This window comes from Onychomys torridus, chromosome 22, assembly GCF_903995425.1.
Source record: "Onychomys torridus chromosome 22, mOncTor1.1, whole genome shotgun sequence".
NCBI classification, from domain to species: domain Eukaryota; kingdom Metazoa; phylum Chordata; class Mammalia; order Rodentia; family Cricetidae; genus Onychomys; species Onychomys torridus.
In genome coordinates this window covers 32,627,609-32,646,719 of record NC_050464.1, presented here as the reverse complement: position 1 = coordinate 32,646,719, position 19,111 = coordinate 32,627,609, and the positions used below count along the sequence as shown (strand labels likewise).

General features: G+C 56.5%; 1 protein-coding gene across 1 annotated transcript in view; it reads left to right on the top strand.

Moving 5' to 3' along the window:
• Nucleotides 1-17,921, top strand: part of Rbm19 (RNA binding motif protein 19) — an 86,072-nt gene extending 68,151 nt beyond the window's left edge. The window contains exons 23-24 of the mRNA XM_036172277.1: nt 3,319-3,439; nt 15,248-17,921. Coding sequence (XP_036028170.1) covers nt 3,319-3,439; nt 15,248-15,348 — 222 coding nt within the window. The 3' untranslated portion in view covers nt 15,349-17,921. The remainder of the gene's footprint in view (nt 1-3,318; nt 3,440-15,247) is intronic.
• The last annotated feature ends 1,190 nt before the right edge of the window (nt 17,922-19,111 follow it).

The following is a 19,111-nucleotide window of genomic DNA, read 5'->3' as shown; positions in this document are numbered from 1 at the left end:
ACATTGGGGGGGGGGGGGGAGGCGCGCGCGTGCACACGTGCACCCCTACGGATCAGGATGTAGCTCTCAGCTACTGCTCCAACACTGTTTCCCACCATAATGATAATGGTCTAAGCCTCTGAAACTAAGCAAGCCCCCAGTTAAATGCTTTTTTTTTTTTTTTTATAAGAGTTGCCTTGGTCATGGTGTCTCTTCACAGAAACTGAACAGTGACTAAGACAGTGCCACTTCTCAGAATGGACTGTGGAAGTCACTCCATATTACACAAAGAGCTAAGACACACTCCTACCTAAGAGGCAACTTCTGGGCAGGCCAGAAGCTACTGGCTGCTGGCAAGGTGTGCTGACCCATCGTACAGGCCACTAGGAGGCAATGCAAAGCACCATGAGAGGCAGACTCCCCAGTGTTTCCTCCAAGCCTGATAGAACTTGGCTTCTCTTCCCCTTCCCATGCATGACCTGGTCACTATCATCCCTCAGCAGTCAGGGCTGGGAAGGCTCTGCTGTTTTTAGAGAACCCCATACTGTGTTCCAGAAGAAAAAAAGAAGAGCTTTTGTATGTGGGTTCTGCTGTTCCCACTCCGGTTACAGCACACATCGTACCCAACAGCATTACCACAGGGCAGTGCTCTAAGCTGAAATAAAATGGCCCCCTGAACCTTCCACCCCCCAGCCCCCACCCCTCAACCCCCCCACCCCCAGTCCCCACCCTCAACCTCCTACCCCCCCTGTCTTTGCAGCTGCTTCATCCAGATGTGATAAGGCCTGGATGCAGAGGCCTTAAGCAGCTTGGCCAGCATCACACAGCTTGGAAGTGGTAGAGCAGGGATTTGAACTGAGGTAGCCTAGCTGCAGAGCCACAGCCCCCACAGCTCTGAGAACGGAAAGCCCTTCTGATGAGCTAATAAAGTGCCAGAGGGGTACAGAGAGGGAGAACCAGGGAGAGGCTATTAGCAACTCCTACAGTGAACAGAAACATCGCCAGGCCTTCTGAGGCACAAGAAAGCAGAAATAGATTGCTAAAAACTGAGGAAGAAACCGAAGGCTGGGGTAGGGCGGCCTGCCTGGGCCTCCCCGCCAGGGTCTCTTTCTGCTTTGTAAGTGCGGGCAGAGTAGTCACCAGATGCAGCCTTGGCTGTCCCAGACTGCCATGTCGCCAGGATGCAGCTCCTCGGGGACCCTCACCAGACTCCCTACCAGTTCCTCTCTCAGTCCTGAGGGGCTGACTCCCCCAGTCCCACCGTTTCCCTGCGTCTCCCTGCCTTGCCAGCTGAGCACTCGCGCTTCGGAGCTCAGAATGAGCCATTTCGGCTTGGGGGCCAGATGCATTTTTATATCTGCCTGGAAAAAATGGCAGGGGTTCTGCTGGCAGTCAGAAGAGGCTTCTAAATTAAACTTAAAAAAGTGTTGGGGGTGGGGGACTGCACCTGGCCCTTCTCAAGACTGCAGAGAACAAAGCGTGGAGACCTTCCCTCTCTCTGTGAGCCTGCACGACTGTTTAATGCCTCCTCTCCCACCCCACCCCACCTGTCCCCAAGCCCTCCCGTTCTTTCAGATTCTGTTTGTCTTGAGTGGACACTGGGTGCTGCCTTCATAGCTTGCTCTAAGTCCTGTAGCCTTTCCAAGATGGGGCATGACCCCGCTAGGACAGTGACTAGCTCAGGGCCGTGGCCTTATTTCCCACACCCTGAAGCTTAGACCTCACAGAAGCGTACTGCCTGGCAATTCCAGGGCCCAAAACCAAGATAGTGTGGAGTGCAGTGTGACTGGTGCCTCCCTCCCATCCGCTGACCACAGCTGGTGATGCTTGTTGGATGGTTGTCAGACTCACCTCCTCAGGCCCGGTCTCCACCTGCACATGATGCTGTGCCTGAGCCTGACACTAGTCTGCCTCGCTCCAGTGTGACCTGGTTCCTTCAACCACTGTTTTCCAGCACAGTCACCTCCCAAGGAGCCCAAGGCCAGGACCCGATGCATCTTCTAGGGGACACATTCCAACCATAGCAGTCACGTCATGGGCAAGGGGCAGTGGCTGGTTCCGGTCCGGTCCTCACTGTACTGATTACTGGGTGCTGTAGGAGTCAGCACAATGAGAGGGGCAGACTCACAGCTCTTCTTCTGACCCTGTGTCACCGTCCTCCAGCTGTGAGCCAGGGTGTTCTCCATCTCCTCCTCTCCCCCCCCCCCCCCCCCCGGAGCGCCGAGAGCATCCTCTGCACCTTAGGGCTCTGTGGAGAGAAGACAGCTGCAAGGGGAATATGTCTACGAGCACAGGAGATAGGTGCACATGCCGTGGACCTCACACTGAATCACCGCGTACCCTCCAGGGTCCCAGATCGGGGTGTATTCACTCATCCGCTTTAGGGTGCTGAGCCCAGAAGGTTCGCTTAACCTGCCTAAGCTCTTAGAAAAAGGAAGCCCAGAGTCTGCCTCGCTCCAGACATGATCACTCTAGAGTCAAAAGACGTCTTGGCCACTTGGTCCTGTGTTGGTGACGTGGCGTGTTTCCCGAAGAGTTGGAGGCTGTCCCTGCACAGAGCCACTCAGCCTCCTCACAGCCAGCCTTGTTTACAGAGGGCTTTGGTCAGTGCCATCTTGTGGTCATATGAATGCCCAGGGCGGGCACATCCATGAACGCAGAAAGTACGTTAGTGGTCTCTGTGAGCTGGGAGAAGAGTTGGGGGACTTGAGGGGTGACAGCCAAGGTGCTTGTTTCTCTTGAGATGGTGGTGGAATGTTCTGGAGACCATACGCTGATGACTGCATATAAATACACAGGCCGTGTATGGATTGTCTCTCAATTTAGTGTTTAAAGGGTAGGGGAAGGGGTGCAGGGAGCTAGGCAGAGCAAGGAGGAAGAGCCTGTTGGAGGCCTGTGCTGCTGGACTGGGCCTGGGAGCCCGTGGTGGACAAGGGACCAATAAGGAGACAGCAGAACCAGACAGGACAGATTCAGAAAAGAGATGGGGGATGGGCAGAGGGCCAGCAACAGAAAGGGGCATCAAGTAGCCCTGAGGGACTGTGTCCTCTGACAACCAGGCAACTGGGTTTCTCACCTGACAGCTGGGTGAGAGGAGAGCCTGTTGCTGGGGTCACCCTCCACAGATAAGATGCCACACGGGAAACAGGTGACCCACCTGGCCCCAGCGCTGGATGTGTTGACTGCTCAGTAGCTCTTTCCCCTGAAACATAACTTCCCAACTAAGTTGGTGTGTCACCAGCCCCCCAACGCCTTGCCAGACACCCGAAGTCACAAGGGTGGAGGGAGGCTGTGTGCGGTGCCCTCAGCTCACATGCTGCTCTTTCTTGCTCTCTCCAGAAAGCCTTCAATGCACTCTGCCACAGCACCCACTTGTATGGCCGTAGGCTGGTTCTGGAATGGGCAGACTCAGAGGTGACGGTGCAGGCCCTGCGGAGGAAGACAGCCAGGCACTTCCAAGGTAGGAGTGGCCTGGTGCTCGCCTGGCTGAGCGGAGGGGGGCGGGGGGGTGCTTCTGGGACTGGGAGCTGGGGCAGGGGCCGCCTGGGGAGCTGCCCTCACTTGGGTCCAGCCCGAGGCCTCTTGTCACCAACCTGCCTTGTATCAGGACAACCACCTTGTCGTCTTGCATGTGGGTAGGGCAGCGGGAACCAGGCAAGCAAGAAGGGCAAGGCAGTTGTCACTGCTGTCCCTAGTGTGGTCCTCAATCCACGTTCCAAAAGTGCTCCCTTGAGCCCAGGGATGCTGGCTATGGGTCCAGGAGGCTGGCCCTAGGATCCACAGGGTCACCAGCTTCCCATATGCCTTTCTTCAGGGTTGTCCTCTTCCTGCCTGAGCTCTGTGCTCACAGAGCTAACTCATCAAGGTGTCACTCTATGGCCAAAAGACTATTGAGCTGATGACCAGGAGCTCCTGAGCCCAGCTGTCCTCATCCTGGGGACACCATAGTGACTGAGCAGGGCCATGGGCACAGGTGAACGGGCTGGCCACTTCCCTTCGTGGGTAGCCCAGGCTGAAGGTCCCCAAAGTTGAGAAACAGGAGGCCCATTGTGCCTAATGCTAAGGGACATAGACAGAGGAGCCAGGGGGAGCTAGAGTCTGTGGGGCTGGAGTCAGTGGGCCTCATCTCTAATAGGCTGTGCACTCCTTACTAGGATGTCAAGGCTTGAACTTAAAGCCCTCCTTCCTTAACAGTACCCTCACAGTAGTCCCCAGGAAGTGGAGCAAGGCAGCTACCACTGTCTGCTGGCTTTAGGTCCATTGGTTTCATGAGTCTCCCAGCTGGGAACAGGTCCTCTCCTCCCACTTGCTGGCAAGGCCGGGTTCTGGGTTAGGCTGGGGCGTGCCTGTCTGCAGTAACACTGATGCTGAGATCAAGAGGCAGGCAGTTTCTTCCTACCTGGTCATCCTAGCACCAGGGCCCTCAGGTATCCTCATAGCCAGTGGGCCCAGAGACCGCTGCTGTCTCCTGAAGTGTTTGCTGTGAGCTCTTTGTCTATAGGGCTGTGATCAGGAGCCATCTCATCTGTCCCTGCTCCTTGCCAGGGATAGTGGGAGGACCATAAGGGGACATCGTCCTGGGGGATTATGAGCAGTCCAGCAAGACTGTCCCTGACTAGTGTGCTAAAAACCACAGAGGCAGCTTGGGGCCACTGACCAAAGCCTTGGAACACAGACCTAGAGCCACGCCACCTTCCTACAGCTGTAGTTCTCCACCTTCCTAACACTGCAACCCTTTAATACAGTTCCTCATGCTGTGGTGACCTCCACACACACACACCATAAATTATTTTCACGGCTACTTCATAACTATAATTTTGCCACTGTTATGAAATGTAATGCAAATATCTGATTTGCAGGATATCTGATATGTGACCCCATGAAAGGGTCATTCAACCTTCTAAAGGGGTTGCGACCCACAGGTGGAGAGCCTCTGTCCCCCAGCTTTAAGGCGGGGGCCTCGTGCCCTCACACATGCTGTTCTATATTAACATAGCACCTTTCTCAGCTTCTGCCTGTGCTCTGAGTGGCATGGAGAGCCATCCCCTCTTTGCCGTGCCCTCTGGGCATCAGACGTCAGTCATCATCTGTCTTCCGCTCCTCTGTGCCTCTGCCCCTGTACGCTCTTGTTTTTTACCATCTCACATTATGGTCAGGCTGAGCCGCCACCGCCACCACCCCCCACCCCACCCATGGCAACTGTGGTGTGCTGTGTGCTTGTATCTGGACTGGTCGGTTCCTATCTGGTGCCCCTGTTTAGTTCAGCTCTGAGGGGTGCCAGGCTTTCCATCCAGGGCTGGGAGCGTTCCAGCCCAAGCAAATGCAAAGCTGGAGAAACGGGAGATTGCGCACTCAGTGGCGGGCTCACAACTCAATAAGATCCCAAGTCCTGATGGGCAGACAAAACCTGTCTGCATCGACAGGCATCGACAGGCCCAAATGCACCCGTCGGCAAATGTTTGTGGAAGGCAGTCTCCCGGGACCGAGGTGGGGCCCGTCTCCCCTGTGGTCACCCCACCACCCAGCCCAGGCCTGCAAGAGTGCAGGCTCAGCACTTCTGCTGTGCATGGATAGAAGCCCCTTCAATAAATTGAGCTCTGAAGCCAGCATCCTCTCCTCCCAGGTGAGAGGATGCAGCAGAAGCCAGGCCATGGTGTGGACAGATGTCTCCATGGTGGCTCATAGCCGCTGGGCCCCAATAGGCAGGTGTAGCTCGAAACTGTTAAAAAAATACCTCTCCGGCAGATCCAAGGTGGCCATAAGGACCACCTCAGGCATGGTTGTGACATCCATCAGGCATTGCCCTGCAGGCCCTGGGGCAGGTGCAAGGCTGCAGGTGCACGGATGCCCTGGAAACAATATGCAGTTCACTTTCTACCTTGTCCTGCACGTGTGTGCAGCAGCCAGGGTCCTCAGGACAGGGCTTCGGGCCTCAGAGCCTGCCCGGGCCTCCTTTTCCTGCCCTTTCCCTGCCCGGTCCTCCTTTTTCCTGCCCTTTTCCTGCCGTGAAAAGCACTGGCTCATTTGTGTCGGAGTCCGCATTGTTCTGAGCATCCAGGGTCCAGGCCGGAGCTGGGCACAAGTCCCACTTGCCCTTGGGCTCTGCCAGGAAGGCACTCAGACCTCAGTGGAGGCCTTGAAGTGCTGGCCACCACAAAGGCTCCCTGAGGGCTGCAGACCATGCCGTCAAAGGCAGGGCCCAGCCACAAGCTCGCTTTCGACACCATGGCCTGAGCCTTTCTCAGGGCTGGCGATGGGTAGCCAGAGCCGTGACACCGGCGTTTTGGCACTAGCCAGTAAGCCAGTGGGAATCATCCTGCTTTTGGCTTATGCCTTGCCCACAACCGTGCTGCTGACGTGGGATGGTGGAGACACGCGGTCCTGGGTTAAAGGAGACAGTTGAGCTGTAACTCAGGCTCACTGACACAGCTCCCACCACTGTGCCACTCTTCTCCTGCCAGGCCTTGCCTGGCATAGCTACAGAGTGCTGTGTTCTTAATCCTGCAGGACTCGGGGGTAGATGCTGTCATAGTCCCATTTAGCAGATCAGGAAACTGAGACTCAGAGAGGGCAAGTAACGTATTAATGGTCACCCAGCTACCTGTAGCATAGCTAGAACCCAAACCTAAGTTTCCAGCCATTCTCCCGACCAAGCCTTTTTGTCGGCTGATCCGGTTGGCACCCTTATGTTGACTCAGTGTGTGTATGCATGGCCTCTGGTGAGTCTCAGCCTCAGTTTTGCCTTCTGCACAGTGGACACAAGGTGCCAGCACCTTGGGGCCTGTGGCTCCAGGGAGCTAACACATGGCTCATTCTTGCAACTCTCCTAGGCCCAGGCTAGCGCACTGAAAAGGATATGATTGGGTAGAGAAGAGGGAGAGCCTGGTGCTCCTGAGTCCCCGGCCAGGGTGCAGTGCCAAGCACATGGGAGGAGGGGCCCAGGCACAACCCACCACAGGCTTCCCACTGACTGGTGTCCAAAGGAGGTTTGCTTTAAGCCCCACTCCTGTCTGCTAACTTGTGCTTGGGAGGCACCTGGCAAGCTAACAATACAGCCCAGGCCTCTGGACCTGGCTGGGAAGAGTCACCCTGAGGGAGGTGCTGTGGGAGGAGGGAGGCTACTGCCTTCCCCGTGGTTCCCTACTTTGATTTCCCCTCTCCTGTCCTCTCTCACTCTACACGCACACGCACACGCACACACTCTCCTGGACTGTCCCAATCTGGTCCTCTCCAGGCTCCCTTTCCTCCAGCTCCTGTCCTGCTCTCTGCCTCCCAACCCCTCCCTGGTCAGGAGTCAGATCTCGATCTCCATCCCCAGGCCCTGTGGTAGGTGAAGTGTTATTCTTCTCTGCCTGGCATGCGGGATATGAAAAGAGAGCGGGGGGGGGGGGGGGGGGGCACGAAAGAAGAAGCCTGCCTCTGGCTGTGTCCTTTCTTCCTGAGCATGTTGCAAACCAGCAGGGTTGCGGCATCGCGAAGCTTTCAGGGCTTGGCAGGCCACGGTCACCACGAGCACAGGCGACAGAATAAAATAGCCTGGAAGCAATCCGCCACCCAGCCCTGTCTTAAGCACTCACAGCCAGGGAGGCCTGGCACATGGGCTTTTATTTGGCCGGGAGCGTGGCTCGGCTTCCCTCTGTTGTCTTATTCCAGCTGGGGAGGCCTGATGGGCGGTGGTTAGCCGCTGCAACTTTCACCTCCAGAGCAGGACCGCAGGCATGAGCCGCATGCCAAGTGGCTGGCGGCAGTGCATTCCCTCCACTCGCCCCCACCCCTGCCTTATCCCCTGCCCACTGGGCTGGTGACGCTGGCCAGAGCAGAGTATAGATAGGAAGTGCACGCAGTAAGAGCCCTGGGCACAGATGGGCATAGACCGGGCCCGTCAAGCCACTAGCTTGGCTCTCTGGGCCAGCCTCCTACCCTCACAGAGCAGGGACAGAGCCCCCAGACCCCTGTCCCATCAGCCCACCACCAGGCCTCAGTCCAGACATTCCACGTTCTTCCCCATGCTACTTTTTCCTCAGTGCCTTGACCCTCTCCCGCCTCCCCCTGCTTGTATCCTCGAGCACCACTGAATCCCTTTTCCCCACAAGCTTAACCCTCCAGGGGACACAATCCCCTCCCTGCGTCCTGACTTACCTTTCATCAAGCATAAAGCTGGCTTCATAACTGTCCACAGAGTAGATGAATGAGCCGCAATGAAAACCAGTTGTGGGTGTTGCTGATGTTAGCTGAGCATCTACCATGTTCCGGGCCCCACATGGTGCTGATTGCAGCCACCTCCACATTAGGTGTGGGCACCCCGGCTCGGCACAGCCAACCAGTGACCCCAGCCCAGAGTTATTTAGACTTGAAACATGCAGACAGGGCCCTGTTTGGAGCCTGATAGTCTCACCTTGTTCCTCAAGCCCTGTGCATCTGCAGAGACACTGCCCTGTGAATTCTTCTGAAAGATGAGATCGGCCTCAGGAAGCCAGAGAGTTTTGTTAAGGGCTTTTATGCAGTAGCAACACTCATCAGTTTTGCATACAGTTTAAAAGCCTGGTGACACGTCAGCCTAACACACTCAGAGAGAGACACTTCCCGTGTTACAGGTACAGGCGGGCCCAGAGAGGTCTGTTGACTTTCTTAAAAGCACACAGCATTTCCTCCCACCCTACATTCCCCACAATTCCTGAGTCCCAAGTGGTATGCACACACACTCTAGCTAGCAACCTCAGCGTAAGCTTTCCTGGGAGGAAAGGCATGCGGTGTCATCTCTCACTTCATTCCCTCACGGAGGTGGCGTTTGAGTAGTAGGGAGGGGTGATTACCAGCAAATAGAAGGATTGGAGTTCTGGCAGTTTTCAGAAGAAAATTAGAGTGGATGGTATGACGTACCTCAAGGGGAGGGGTGCATCTAATGTGGCAGCTAGAGAAAGCCTTCCACGGAGTCAGCGCTCCTGTGTGATTGCAAGGGGCCAGCCAGCCAAAGACCTAGGGAAGAAACGTGCCAGGCCCCGGGAACCACGGCTGCAAAGGCCCTAGGCAGAAGTGTGTTCAGTGCTGGAGCTCCAGGGTAGAGAGTGGAAAACAGACAGAAGGAAGCCCCGGAAGACTGGAGGGGAAGGTGAACGTCAAACTAACCTCATCAGACGACCTCACTGTTGCTGCGTGGGGTACAGTGGGTAGCGCTAGAACCACTTAGGAGCAAGCACAGTGTGGTCACCCAAAAATGGTAGCCAAGGCCACAGCCAAAGGCTGCAGGTGGAGAGCAGCTGGAAGACTGGTTGTTCAGGGAGAAGGGAGAGCTGGCTAGGTTTACATGAAGAAGACAGAGAAGTCAAGGGTGGCGCCTCAGCGGTCAGCAAACCTGGGAAGCCGAGAGCCGGTACAGAGTCAGGAGGCCATTTGTCTGACGTCAGCCAGAATGTCCGGGGGATATCGGCACATAGATGGATGAGTTCAGAGCTCAGGGGCGAAGGCTGAGTTGTGATATAAATTTGAAGTTATCAGCATACAGATGATATTTAAAGCCTGCCACCATTCCCACAAACCCCCATTCCACACCTCCATCATCATCAGAATGGCATGCTTTCAAAAGACCAGGGACCACGAGAGCCCGTTATCCCCCATCAGCCCCTGCAAATGGGCCTCCTTGATCTTAGCCGTGAAGACATAATCATCAGGCTTTCAAAAATCACAGGCAGAAAGTTCAAGCAAGTATGTGAAGTCACAGAATTTATTATTCAAAATATCCCCTGGTCTCGCTTCCTTCAGCTCCCTGGAGATGGGGGTTTTGTGTAAGCTCCACATCGCAGCCCTTCATCTGGGCCCCTCTCACTCTTCCTAAGATCTGATTGTGTCAACCCTTCCTCTGGACACCCCAGACTGTCACTGAGGGTCCCAGGAGGGTATGGCATGAACAAGAAGGCTTTCATCCTGGCTCCTGGTAGCATGGATGGCTTGTGCCAGGGGAGGTCAGGAACCACCAGGACTCTTTCTCACTCACCTCTGATTGCCAGAGCTGGTCAAGGGAATGGAGACCAAGGGAATGGGACCTTGTGGGTCCAGGCAGCTCCTGGCCAGGATACAGATGATGAGGGGATGCAGAGGGGCCTCCAGACAGCAACCTCATCTCCCAGTCAAGACACACTGGGAGCCTGCAGGTCCTTGGGACCAGCTGGGGCAGGTGTCACCCGACCACACCCCCTGCCTCCCTCTCACCCCCACACACACCAGATCCTCCCACTCCAAGTGATTTGACAATATCCTGTACACTCCACCGCCCTCCCCTGGGAGCGGCTGTCCGTGCGAGGAAGGGACCTGCTCCCAATCCCACTAAATTGTTATTGACTTGTGTTCTGTGCGTTCTGCAAACATTTCACTCAGCCGTCGCCGGCAAGCCCACGAATCCCTGCTAGGGCTAACGGGGAAGCCAGCTGTGCTGGGCCATCTCGCCTGCTCCTTCCCATCGATCACAGAATTAAACTGACGGAAGCGCCGCAGGGCGGTGTGGGAGAAGCAGGGCCCGGCCACCGTCCTGGGCGGGGCTGGAGACCCGGGGACCAGAGGGTACAGGCTGGCCAATGTACCTGACGTGCAGCATGGCCCGGCCGGAGGAAGTCAGGGCAAACAGCTTCATTGGCTGCCAGTGATAGGCAGTGGGGAGCGTGTGGACCAGGGGCCACTAACTGAGCCATGGGCGCCTTGCCTGTGACGTGTGAACACAAAACAGTATTGGATTCGTCATTGTTTGGCCCGTGGAAGATCTGACCTGGAAATCAGTTTCAAGCCACTCTTAGGCAATCGGGTCTTGCCACCCTGACCCCACATCCCACGGCGAGGCCTGTAGATCCACTGTGCATTATGTGATGCATGCATTCCCTGTGGGTTCAGTCATCCAGTGGGACTGACTGACTCCGTGATGACTCCACCTGACCCTTACACTGGCATATCCCTCCATGTCGCCTCTGTTTGGACCCAGGAAGAAGAGAGGAAAGTAATAGAGACCGTGGCTTCCAGGCCAAGCAGGGCTGCAGGAGCCTCCCGCCAGCCTCCCTCATCCTGCGCTCGCGCTCTCTCTGCAGCTGCTCTCCCCAGACTGCACAGGGTTCCCCACCCATATAGACCAAGTACAGAGACCCCAGGCCAGCGTGTACCTCTCCCTTATCTTGGGATAAGTCCTCCATGGTCCAGGTCAGGGCTCTCCTTGCACAGGGCCAGTCCAGTTATCTGGACCTACATCCAGGAAGATGCCCAGGATGGTCCACTTGGGGAGAGGTTAGCCTGTGACCACACCACAACCTCCCACCACCTAGGGCCCTCACTCTGGCCTAATAACGGGGGGTGTATCTGTGATAAGTAAGCTTCAGGGCCACAGGGGCCCTGAATACAGGCCACTAGAGTAGCATCCACATTCCTGCTCCTTGAGGTGGGTCTTTTCGGCTTTGGGTCAGAGTCTGCATAAATGCTGCCCTGTGGTTTTCTCTGCTCCCACGCCTGTGGAGACCCTCAGAGGGTGGATCCATCGCAGAGCAAGTGTCCGTGGGACCTTGGGCTTGGCTGTGGTATGAGGTAAAGGCCCCAGAGTGAGCTCAGCCCCATGTGGAGAGCCTGTACCCAGAGGACTTCCCCCAGAGTCCAGGGAGCATATACTCGGCTTATGGGGTTCCAGAGGAAAAATCCACACTCAGCCTGCTGCAACACGCCCACAGGTGCCCAGAGCCCCGTCCCTGCCTGTCTTCCAGCTTTACCATGGCAGCCCCGACCCCGTGATTGCCAGGTACTAGCTGCCATAAACACTTGATGGTATATTTATCACTTCTTGTCCATCTTGGCTCATGCCTTTAGGCAAATGTGTTCATCCTTGTGCTAGCCAAAGCTAGTCACTTTTTGCATTTTGAAATGGGATCTCTCCATTGTGCAGGCTGGCCTCACACCACCAGGTTCAGGCCATCTTCCTGGGCCAGCCTCCCTGGTGCTGGGGTTCCAGGCATGGCCAAGCAGCTTAGAAACTGTGTTCCTAAGTAGCTTTGTCTTCATTCAGTAACTGAGCCCAGACAGGGACCACAACTGGCCTGCTGGCTGCCCATCCTGGGCTGTCTCTGTCTTGCCTCTTCTTCACAGGCCCCTTGCAGCATCCTTCCTCCCTGTCAGCCGCGCTCTCATCCCCAGCCTGCCTCTCCTCCCGTGAAGCGCTTTCTCTTGTCCTCCCACAGGCCCCCACCCGCCCGCCCGCGCACCGCCTTCCACGCAGGCGGCATTGCCAGCCAGGGAAGGGAGAGATGCGGGCTGGCATTCTGTCAAGGAATTAATTGAAAAATAAAACCATTAGGTGGGAACTGGAGAAATGCAGAAGTGGTGTTTGGAGGTTGGGGGGAGGGGGCAGGACTGGGGGGCTGTTGGGGGCCGGCCGAGCTTTTTGTCAAGTTCATTTCTCGGTATTGATGTTTGGTGACAGTCACATGTTGTTTATCTTCAGGCGCAGCTGCGCCGTGGCAAGAAAATGCACGGCTTGTTTCGTTTATTTATTTCACACCTTCCCCGGGTTCTGCTTTGTGTTTGTTTGGTGAGGACCCACCGAGGCTTCCAGTGTGGGGAAGTGGGGTTTCCACAGCTGTTCCTGCCAGCCGAGCCGGCGGGCGCTCCATGTGGAGGCAGGCCAGTGGGGGGCTGGGTGGCAGCAGCCAAGACACAAGGCCCAGCATGCCCGTCCTACAGGATGAAATGGGGGTTCCAACCCCAATCCCTGGCTGTGGACTTAAGCCAGACCCACAGCAAGATGCACCCTTTGACTCCCTCATCCTCACGGCTGCCCACCCCAGGAGGTGGCAGAGAACAGTGGCATGCTCAGGGTGATTCGGCTGCTGACGTCAGAGTCCGTTGGTCTGGGTCCTGGAGTTGTGGTCCCTCCCTAGTCCCTGTGTCCCAGGCCCCCAGCACCTGCAAACTGAAGGGGTGGCTGGTTGGTCCCCAAACCCTGGGCTTCTCTTACTGGCTCTGCAGGTGGCAGATGGTCCATCATTCACACTGGGCCAAGCAGAGTGTCACCAGAAGCTGAAGTCACTTCCTAGGAAGAGGCCAGGCCTTCGTGGAGGCTGGTTCCCTGTTGTGGGACTCTGAGGCCTCTAGAAGGAACCTGGTCTTAAACTGCCACCTCCTCCTCCCTAGAAGTCTGAGTGTGAGCAGAGTGGCACATACACAGGCTTTCCCAAGTGTGATTAGTGCCAGCGAGCAAAAGGAGCACCCATGGGCTCCGGGGGCTGTGGGGGTGAGGGTCACATGTCACAAACATTGCCCATTGCACATTAGAGGCAGAGCAGGGAACAACCACTGCCTAGTAGGAGACTTGATGGCTAGGAACAGCCCAGGCAAGATGTCCCTGCATCTGGGTGCTTGAGAGAGCGAGCAGCCGTTCAGAAAGGACAAAGCCCTGGGCGAGGTAGAGACTCTGTCAGTGTGGTGCCATGAAGCTGTCCCCAAGGCTTGCTGCCCGAGGACTTATCAGGGCAGTGTTCAGACGCCCCAGGAGTCAGTTGGATTCTGACTGTGGCTCCAGAAGCAAGTGTTGCCCAGGTCTCTATAGTGTAAGAGAAGTCCGTGGGAAAAAATTCATGGAAAGGGTTCTTGGCCTCGTACGTCCTTCCTTCTGCCCCCCAATGCCATAGCCTGATCCCTTTGTCCCCCGGCCATCTTTAGTCCATCGGTCACTCAGCAGACACTTACTGGGGGCTGCCAGGTACCAGGACAGGCCCCAGCAAGAGAGGCAAACAGCAGTGAAGCTGGAAGGTCATGTGGGTGCTGTGGGGGAGCCAGAGAAGCTTCACCACAGATCCGAGGCCCCTGAACAGTTCAGCAGAGCATTCTAGACAGGTCGTGGCAGTGCAAAGGCCCTGGGGTGAGAGGAATGGGTACCGGGATCCGGAAATGACCAGCTCCCGTGGACCATTCGCCAACAATATGACAACTTCGGCTTACCCCCAGGGACAGGGCACAGCAGAGGTGCGGCAGAGTAGCAGGTGGGCTCTGGCCTTGGTTCAGCGGTCTCTGGTTGCCTCTGAGGTAGCAGCGGGAGGGGAGTCAGACACACAGGCTGGGAACCTGCTTTGTTGTTGTCTATTTCCAGCTCTTATTACCTGCCCACGATTCAATTTCCTGAGGCCGTTGTGCAGTGGGGATGAGGCGCAGAGCGGGGAGAGGACGCCGCAGGGAGCCCGGCCGCTTCCTCCCCTTTCCACAGTCCGCCATGATGGGCATGGCTGCCAGACCTTGGCTCCCAGCCAGTGCCCTCCCCCACCCTCTCCCCACAGCACAGCCTCCACCCCAGCCCTGGGCTCTGTTCATGCATCTCCCACTTGGATGCCCCATGGGAGCCCCAGCCAGGGACAGTGTCCCAAACAGAAGGGCCTGTTGCATAATGGGAGAGGGGAGGCACAGGCTGGGAGGAAAGAGGACATCAGGACCCACTCCCACCCCAGGAGGGAGCCAAGGTCATCCATGCCTGAGCCAGGCACAGTGCCCACACCTGCTGCCACATAGAAGTGTGAGGTTGGGTGAGTGTGCCCAGGGTGGAGTTGGAGTCTCCTGAAGACAGGGATTTGGGTGGACAGCCTCTTTATAAATTAGGCCTTCGCTAGTGAATGGATGGTTAGACTAACAGAGTGACTGGTGGGGCAAGCAGCCCAGAGCCAGCCTCCTCCTTTCCTTGTCTGTGGGGTTGTTGAGGATACTAGTGCCATAGCATACGGTAGGTAGGTACTCAGTCAGTGGCATTTGGAGCAGCTGTATGTCTAAATCCACCTTTGCCCCTTCCTCATAGAAAACTTCTCTGCACTCATCAAAGCCCAAATCAAATAACCCCACTCCTGCAAAGCCTCTCATTGTTATGGCCTCCATGCCTCTCTAGATTCCTTGGGCACTGCAGCTATGCACCTAGCATTGACTGAGCTGCTGACAGCCACTCAACCGCACCCTGGGGGGTCCATGGCTGCCACAGAAGCAGCTGGCTCCTGCTTGTCTGCCCAGCTGTTGCCTGGGTTGGCCAGGCCTCTGGCCGGTGGGAAGGAGGCAGCTCTCGGGTGGCCACTGGCGCCCTAAAGTGGGTCCTTTGCTCTGTGGCGAGGATTGGAGAGAGACACCTGGCCGAGGCTGGACTAACCAGGGTCACGTTTGTCCTTCGCCCATCCCCCATTCACGCACGCTCCTCATGCCCACCCCGCACACCTCTGCCCCCCACACACACACCGTTTAACCCTCTCTCTTTTCTCCTCTCTGCCATCTGCCACAGAGCCCCCGAAGAAAAAGCGGTCTGCGGTGTTGGATGGGATCCTGGAGCAGCTGGAAGATGGGGACAACGATGGGGACAGTGAGCAAACTCTTCAGCTGTGAGCTAGCACCACCAGGGTGCGTGGCTCCAGGGCCTGGGGCCAGGCAGGGCACGCCAGGAGGTCTCCCACCGGTCAGGGCCAAGGGAAACAAAAGCCTGTACCTGGATGCGAGAACATGGGTTCTGGAAACTCCTCACCCACCGGTGACGTGTTCCGCAGCTGCTGCCCGGGCACCTCCACTGGGTAGCCCACGTGAGGCGGCTCCTTATGGGGACACAGACCTGGCATCCTCCTGATACGGTGCTCTTCCAACACACACCCGGCTCCTCACCCGGCTCCTCGTCCCCGAGGAGAGGAGGCTCTGGGATGGAGGACAGTGCATAGCCCGCGTAGAGCCCATGGAAGGAGCAAGCTGCTGTCTGGGAGGGGACTCGCAGCTCAGCCCTGTTCACCAGCCGCCCAGGCCCCAGCCAGCCAGGCTCCTGCAGCCGTCTCGCCCTCTGCAGGACTGCTGGCCAAAGGATGGAGCTAGGGGCTCCAGCTCATCACCCAGGGCCCTTCTCAGACCTCCTGAAGCATCACATTCCAAGCCCCGATGCCAGGTTTGCAGGCTGAACTGTGTGCCATCACCACAGCATCTCAAGGCGGAGGCCCTGGGAGCCCTGTCAAGGCCTCACCCCAAGCCATAGGCATCACAAGCTCATCTTTGGCTGGGTACCCTGGTACAGCCTCTCCATGAATGTGGATGCACCAACAGCCAGAGGAGGACATGGCATCAAGCAGGGAGCCGCCGGAGCCACGGCCCTTTAACCACTGTCCAGCTGCAGCAGCAGCACCACTCAGTGTGCGGCTTAAGACTCACATCATTTTGAGTTCAGGTAGTGTCTACTCAGTGCAGGTGACTGGCATGGTGGCCTCGGCCAGCCACACCCTGTTCAGCCATCCAACCCAGGAAGACCTGAGAAGACTCTCATCCCACTTCTGAGCTGTCCTCACCGTGGGCTGTGGGTGCTGAACAAGACTCAAGAGCAAGGGTGCCTGGCCTTCCGACTTTGTGTGAGAGTCTCGGCCTGTGCGGTTTTGGGGGAATGAGGTCCTGGTTTTCAGAGTGGCCTGTACCAAAGCTGGGACCACACCCTGTGGTTGGGACAGGCACTTGGTTACAGTCCGAGGGCCCTGAGAATTAAAGCAATAAAAGTCAGAACCTAGAGTGGCTCAGCTCCCTCTACCACACATCTCAGATGTCACCCTGAACCAGCCTCCACCACTGGCGCTGCACAGAGGGGTCACATTGATGCTTGCCACGCCAAGGCTAGACCATCAGGAACCGTGGCCCATGTTGCTATGGGTGTTTAAAAGACAGGATGGGAATTTTCCCTGTCCCACCATTGAAGGTGTGCCCACATGTCACAAATAGCCTAGGGCAGAAAGCTGCAATCCTTGTCACCAGCATAAACTCCTCAAAACAGGGTCCACAGGGACCTGGGCACCTATGCTTGGCCAGCCTGGCCCCTGTGACAGTGACCCTGAGTCCTAGAGCTCAGCAGGCAACTTTTGAGTCCTCCAGCCTCCTGAGTTCAGGTCCCCAGCACCCATGCAAAAGCCAGACAAGGTGGTGTGCACCTGTAATCCCTGATTTTATGGGGGTAGAGACGGGCAGGTCCTTAGGGTTTGATGGACAGCCAGCCTAGCCAATCAGTGAACTCCAGCTTGAGTAAGAGACCCGAGTCAAAAAAAAAGAAAATGGTGGACAGCATTTAGGAAGACATTGAACCTCTGACCTACCCACCACATCCACCTCACCCCACGCCACACACAAAAATAGGAGCTTGTGGGAGGCCAGTGCCCAGCACAGCTGGAGATCCTAGAAGAGGTGGATGGAACAAGCTGGGGCCTCACTGAGCCTCACCAGACAGGAGTCTAGGGGATCCAGCAAGGCCCTGGAGGAGATGGTTTCTGGCCAGCAGCCAAGGGGCAGGAGACTAGACTCATCACCCATACTGGTTCCTCACACAGAGGCAGGCTCTGGTAGTTGGGACATGAATACTCTCATGTTGCTGGCTGTCCCTAGGCCTTAGAGTCCTTCCAAGAGCCCAGCTGGGATTCCTGGGCCAGCAGGGAGTTCTGAGATGGAGCGTGCCACTGCCCTGAGCACAGGTTCCACCACCAGCACCCTGACTCTGGAAGGGCTCCAGCATGCTGTCACACTCCAGGAAGGGACAGACATCAAAACAGCCATCCTATATCGGAAATGCCAGAAGCTGGAGAGAAGAGTCGACAATACCTGACCCTCATCCATGCATCAGTCATCAAACCCATCCTGGACCCGAGGACAAACCCAGGGGCCTCCGTGTCTTTCTTGAGACATGGCATTCCTTGCTGGATGGACTCCAGAGGCTGTCCCAGGCCTTGAGGTGCACACACACAGGGTGCTAGAGAGATGATTCAGCAGTTAAGGGAGTGTGCAGTTCTTCCCTGAAATGAGCCGCACTCACAACTAACTGCCTTACAACTCCAGCTGCGGAGGATCCGATGCCCTCTTCTGGCTTCCACGGGCCCTTGTACTCACATGGCACACAAAAAGAGACACAGATACATATCAATAAAAACAAGTTTTTGTTTTTGTTTTTTTAAGAGATGCTCCCATCAGGTGCCAGACAGCCCTTCCCCCACGTATCCCCTCACCTCTGCCACCCCCTGTCCTGATGTAGGGGATCCACCCTCCCCACTGTCTACAGCCGCCACTGCTGCTCAGGATAGCTGGGGCAGGATCAGCTGGGGCTGCACACTCAGGCTTTGCCCAACAGAGCCGAGCTCGGGCTCAACATCTAATTCAATTTGTTCTGCCGAGATTGAAATATGAAATGGTTGCCAGTCAAAACGTTCAAAGGATGGGGAAGGAGGTGGGAGAGAGCGCTGCTGGAATTTAAATTTTAATGAAAATGACTTTAACCCTTTGGTGAGGCCTGGAGGAAATGGAGCCTGTGCTCGGGTCCTGGGAATGAAGCCTCCAGGGTTCTGTCTGCCTGTTCCCTCTCTGCCTTACCAGGAGTAGCTAGGCATCCCCCACCATCACCACCCCCGCAAAAAACGCCTTTGAAAGCTTAGCAGGATGCTTGCTTCCTGGTAATATATTCACCCCTGCTGCCCGGGGTCCCATTGGCATAAGTGCCTTCAACTGCCCCCCATATTTCCCACCCCCTTCGAGACACATCAACCCCATCAGAGCTTCTTGTGACACTGTGTACCTCTTTATTATCCAGGCTAGTCCTGCACTCCTGTGCTATTGTGACCCCACCCACCCCAGCCTCCAAGAGCAGGGCCCTGTGACCACTCCTTGCTCCTGTGCTGACTGTGTATCCCAGCAGGGCACTGTCCTTCTGGCCGGCAGGCCCTTGGGACTTAGTGCTTGAAGTGGAGAGGAGAGGTCCCGGTTTCTCTCAGAACCTCCTAGAGATGGGTGACATCCCCCAAGGTACCAATGCTGCACAGAGGGTTGGCACCAACTCCATCACGGACTGGGATCAGTTAGGCTTCAGGGTCACCATCCGGACAGAGCCCTAAGACCCAGACTCGGTGCTGCCCACGATCTGGGAAGGAAGTGGGAAAGAGTGGTTAGTGGGCAGGCCTCCAGTGACCCATGGGCTGGGTTTTCAGTAGTTGAAGGTGACCATGGACACCAAGTAGAGAGGCCTCAGAACGTGTCAGTGAACAGGAGATAAAACTTAACAAGCCCATGTGGGAGGCACAGCCCAAGGTCCTGGCCTGTGGTGGTTCACAAGTACCAGATGCCTTTCATCCTGGGGTTCTTTGTGGGGTGGTGC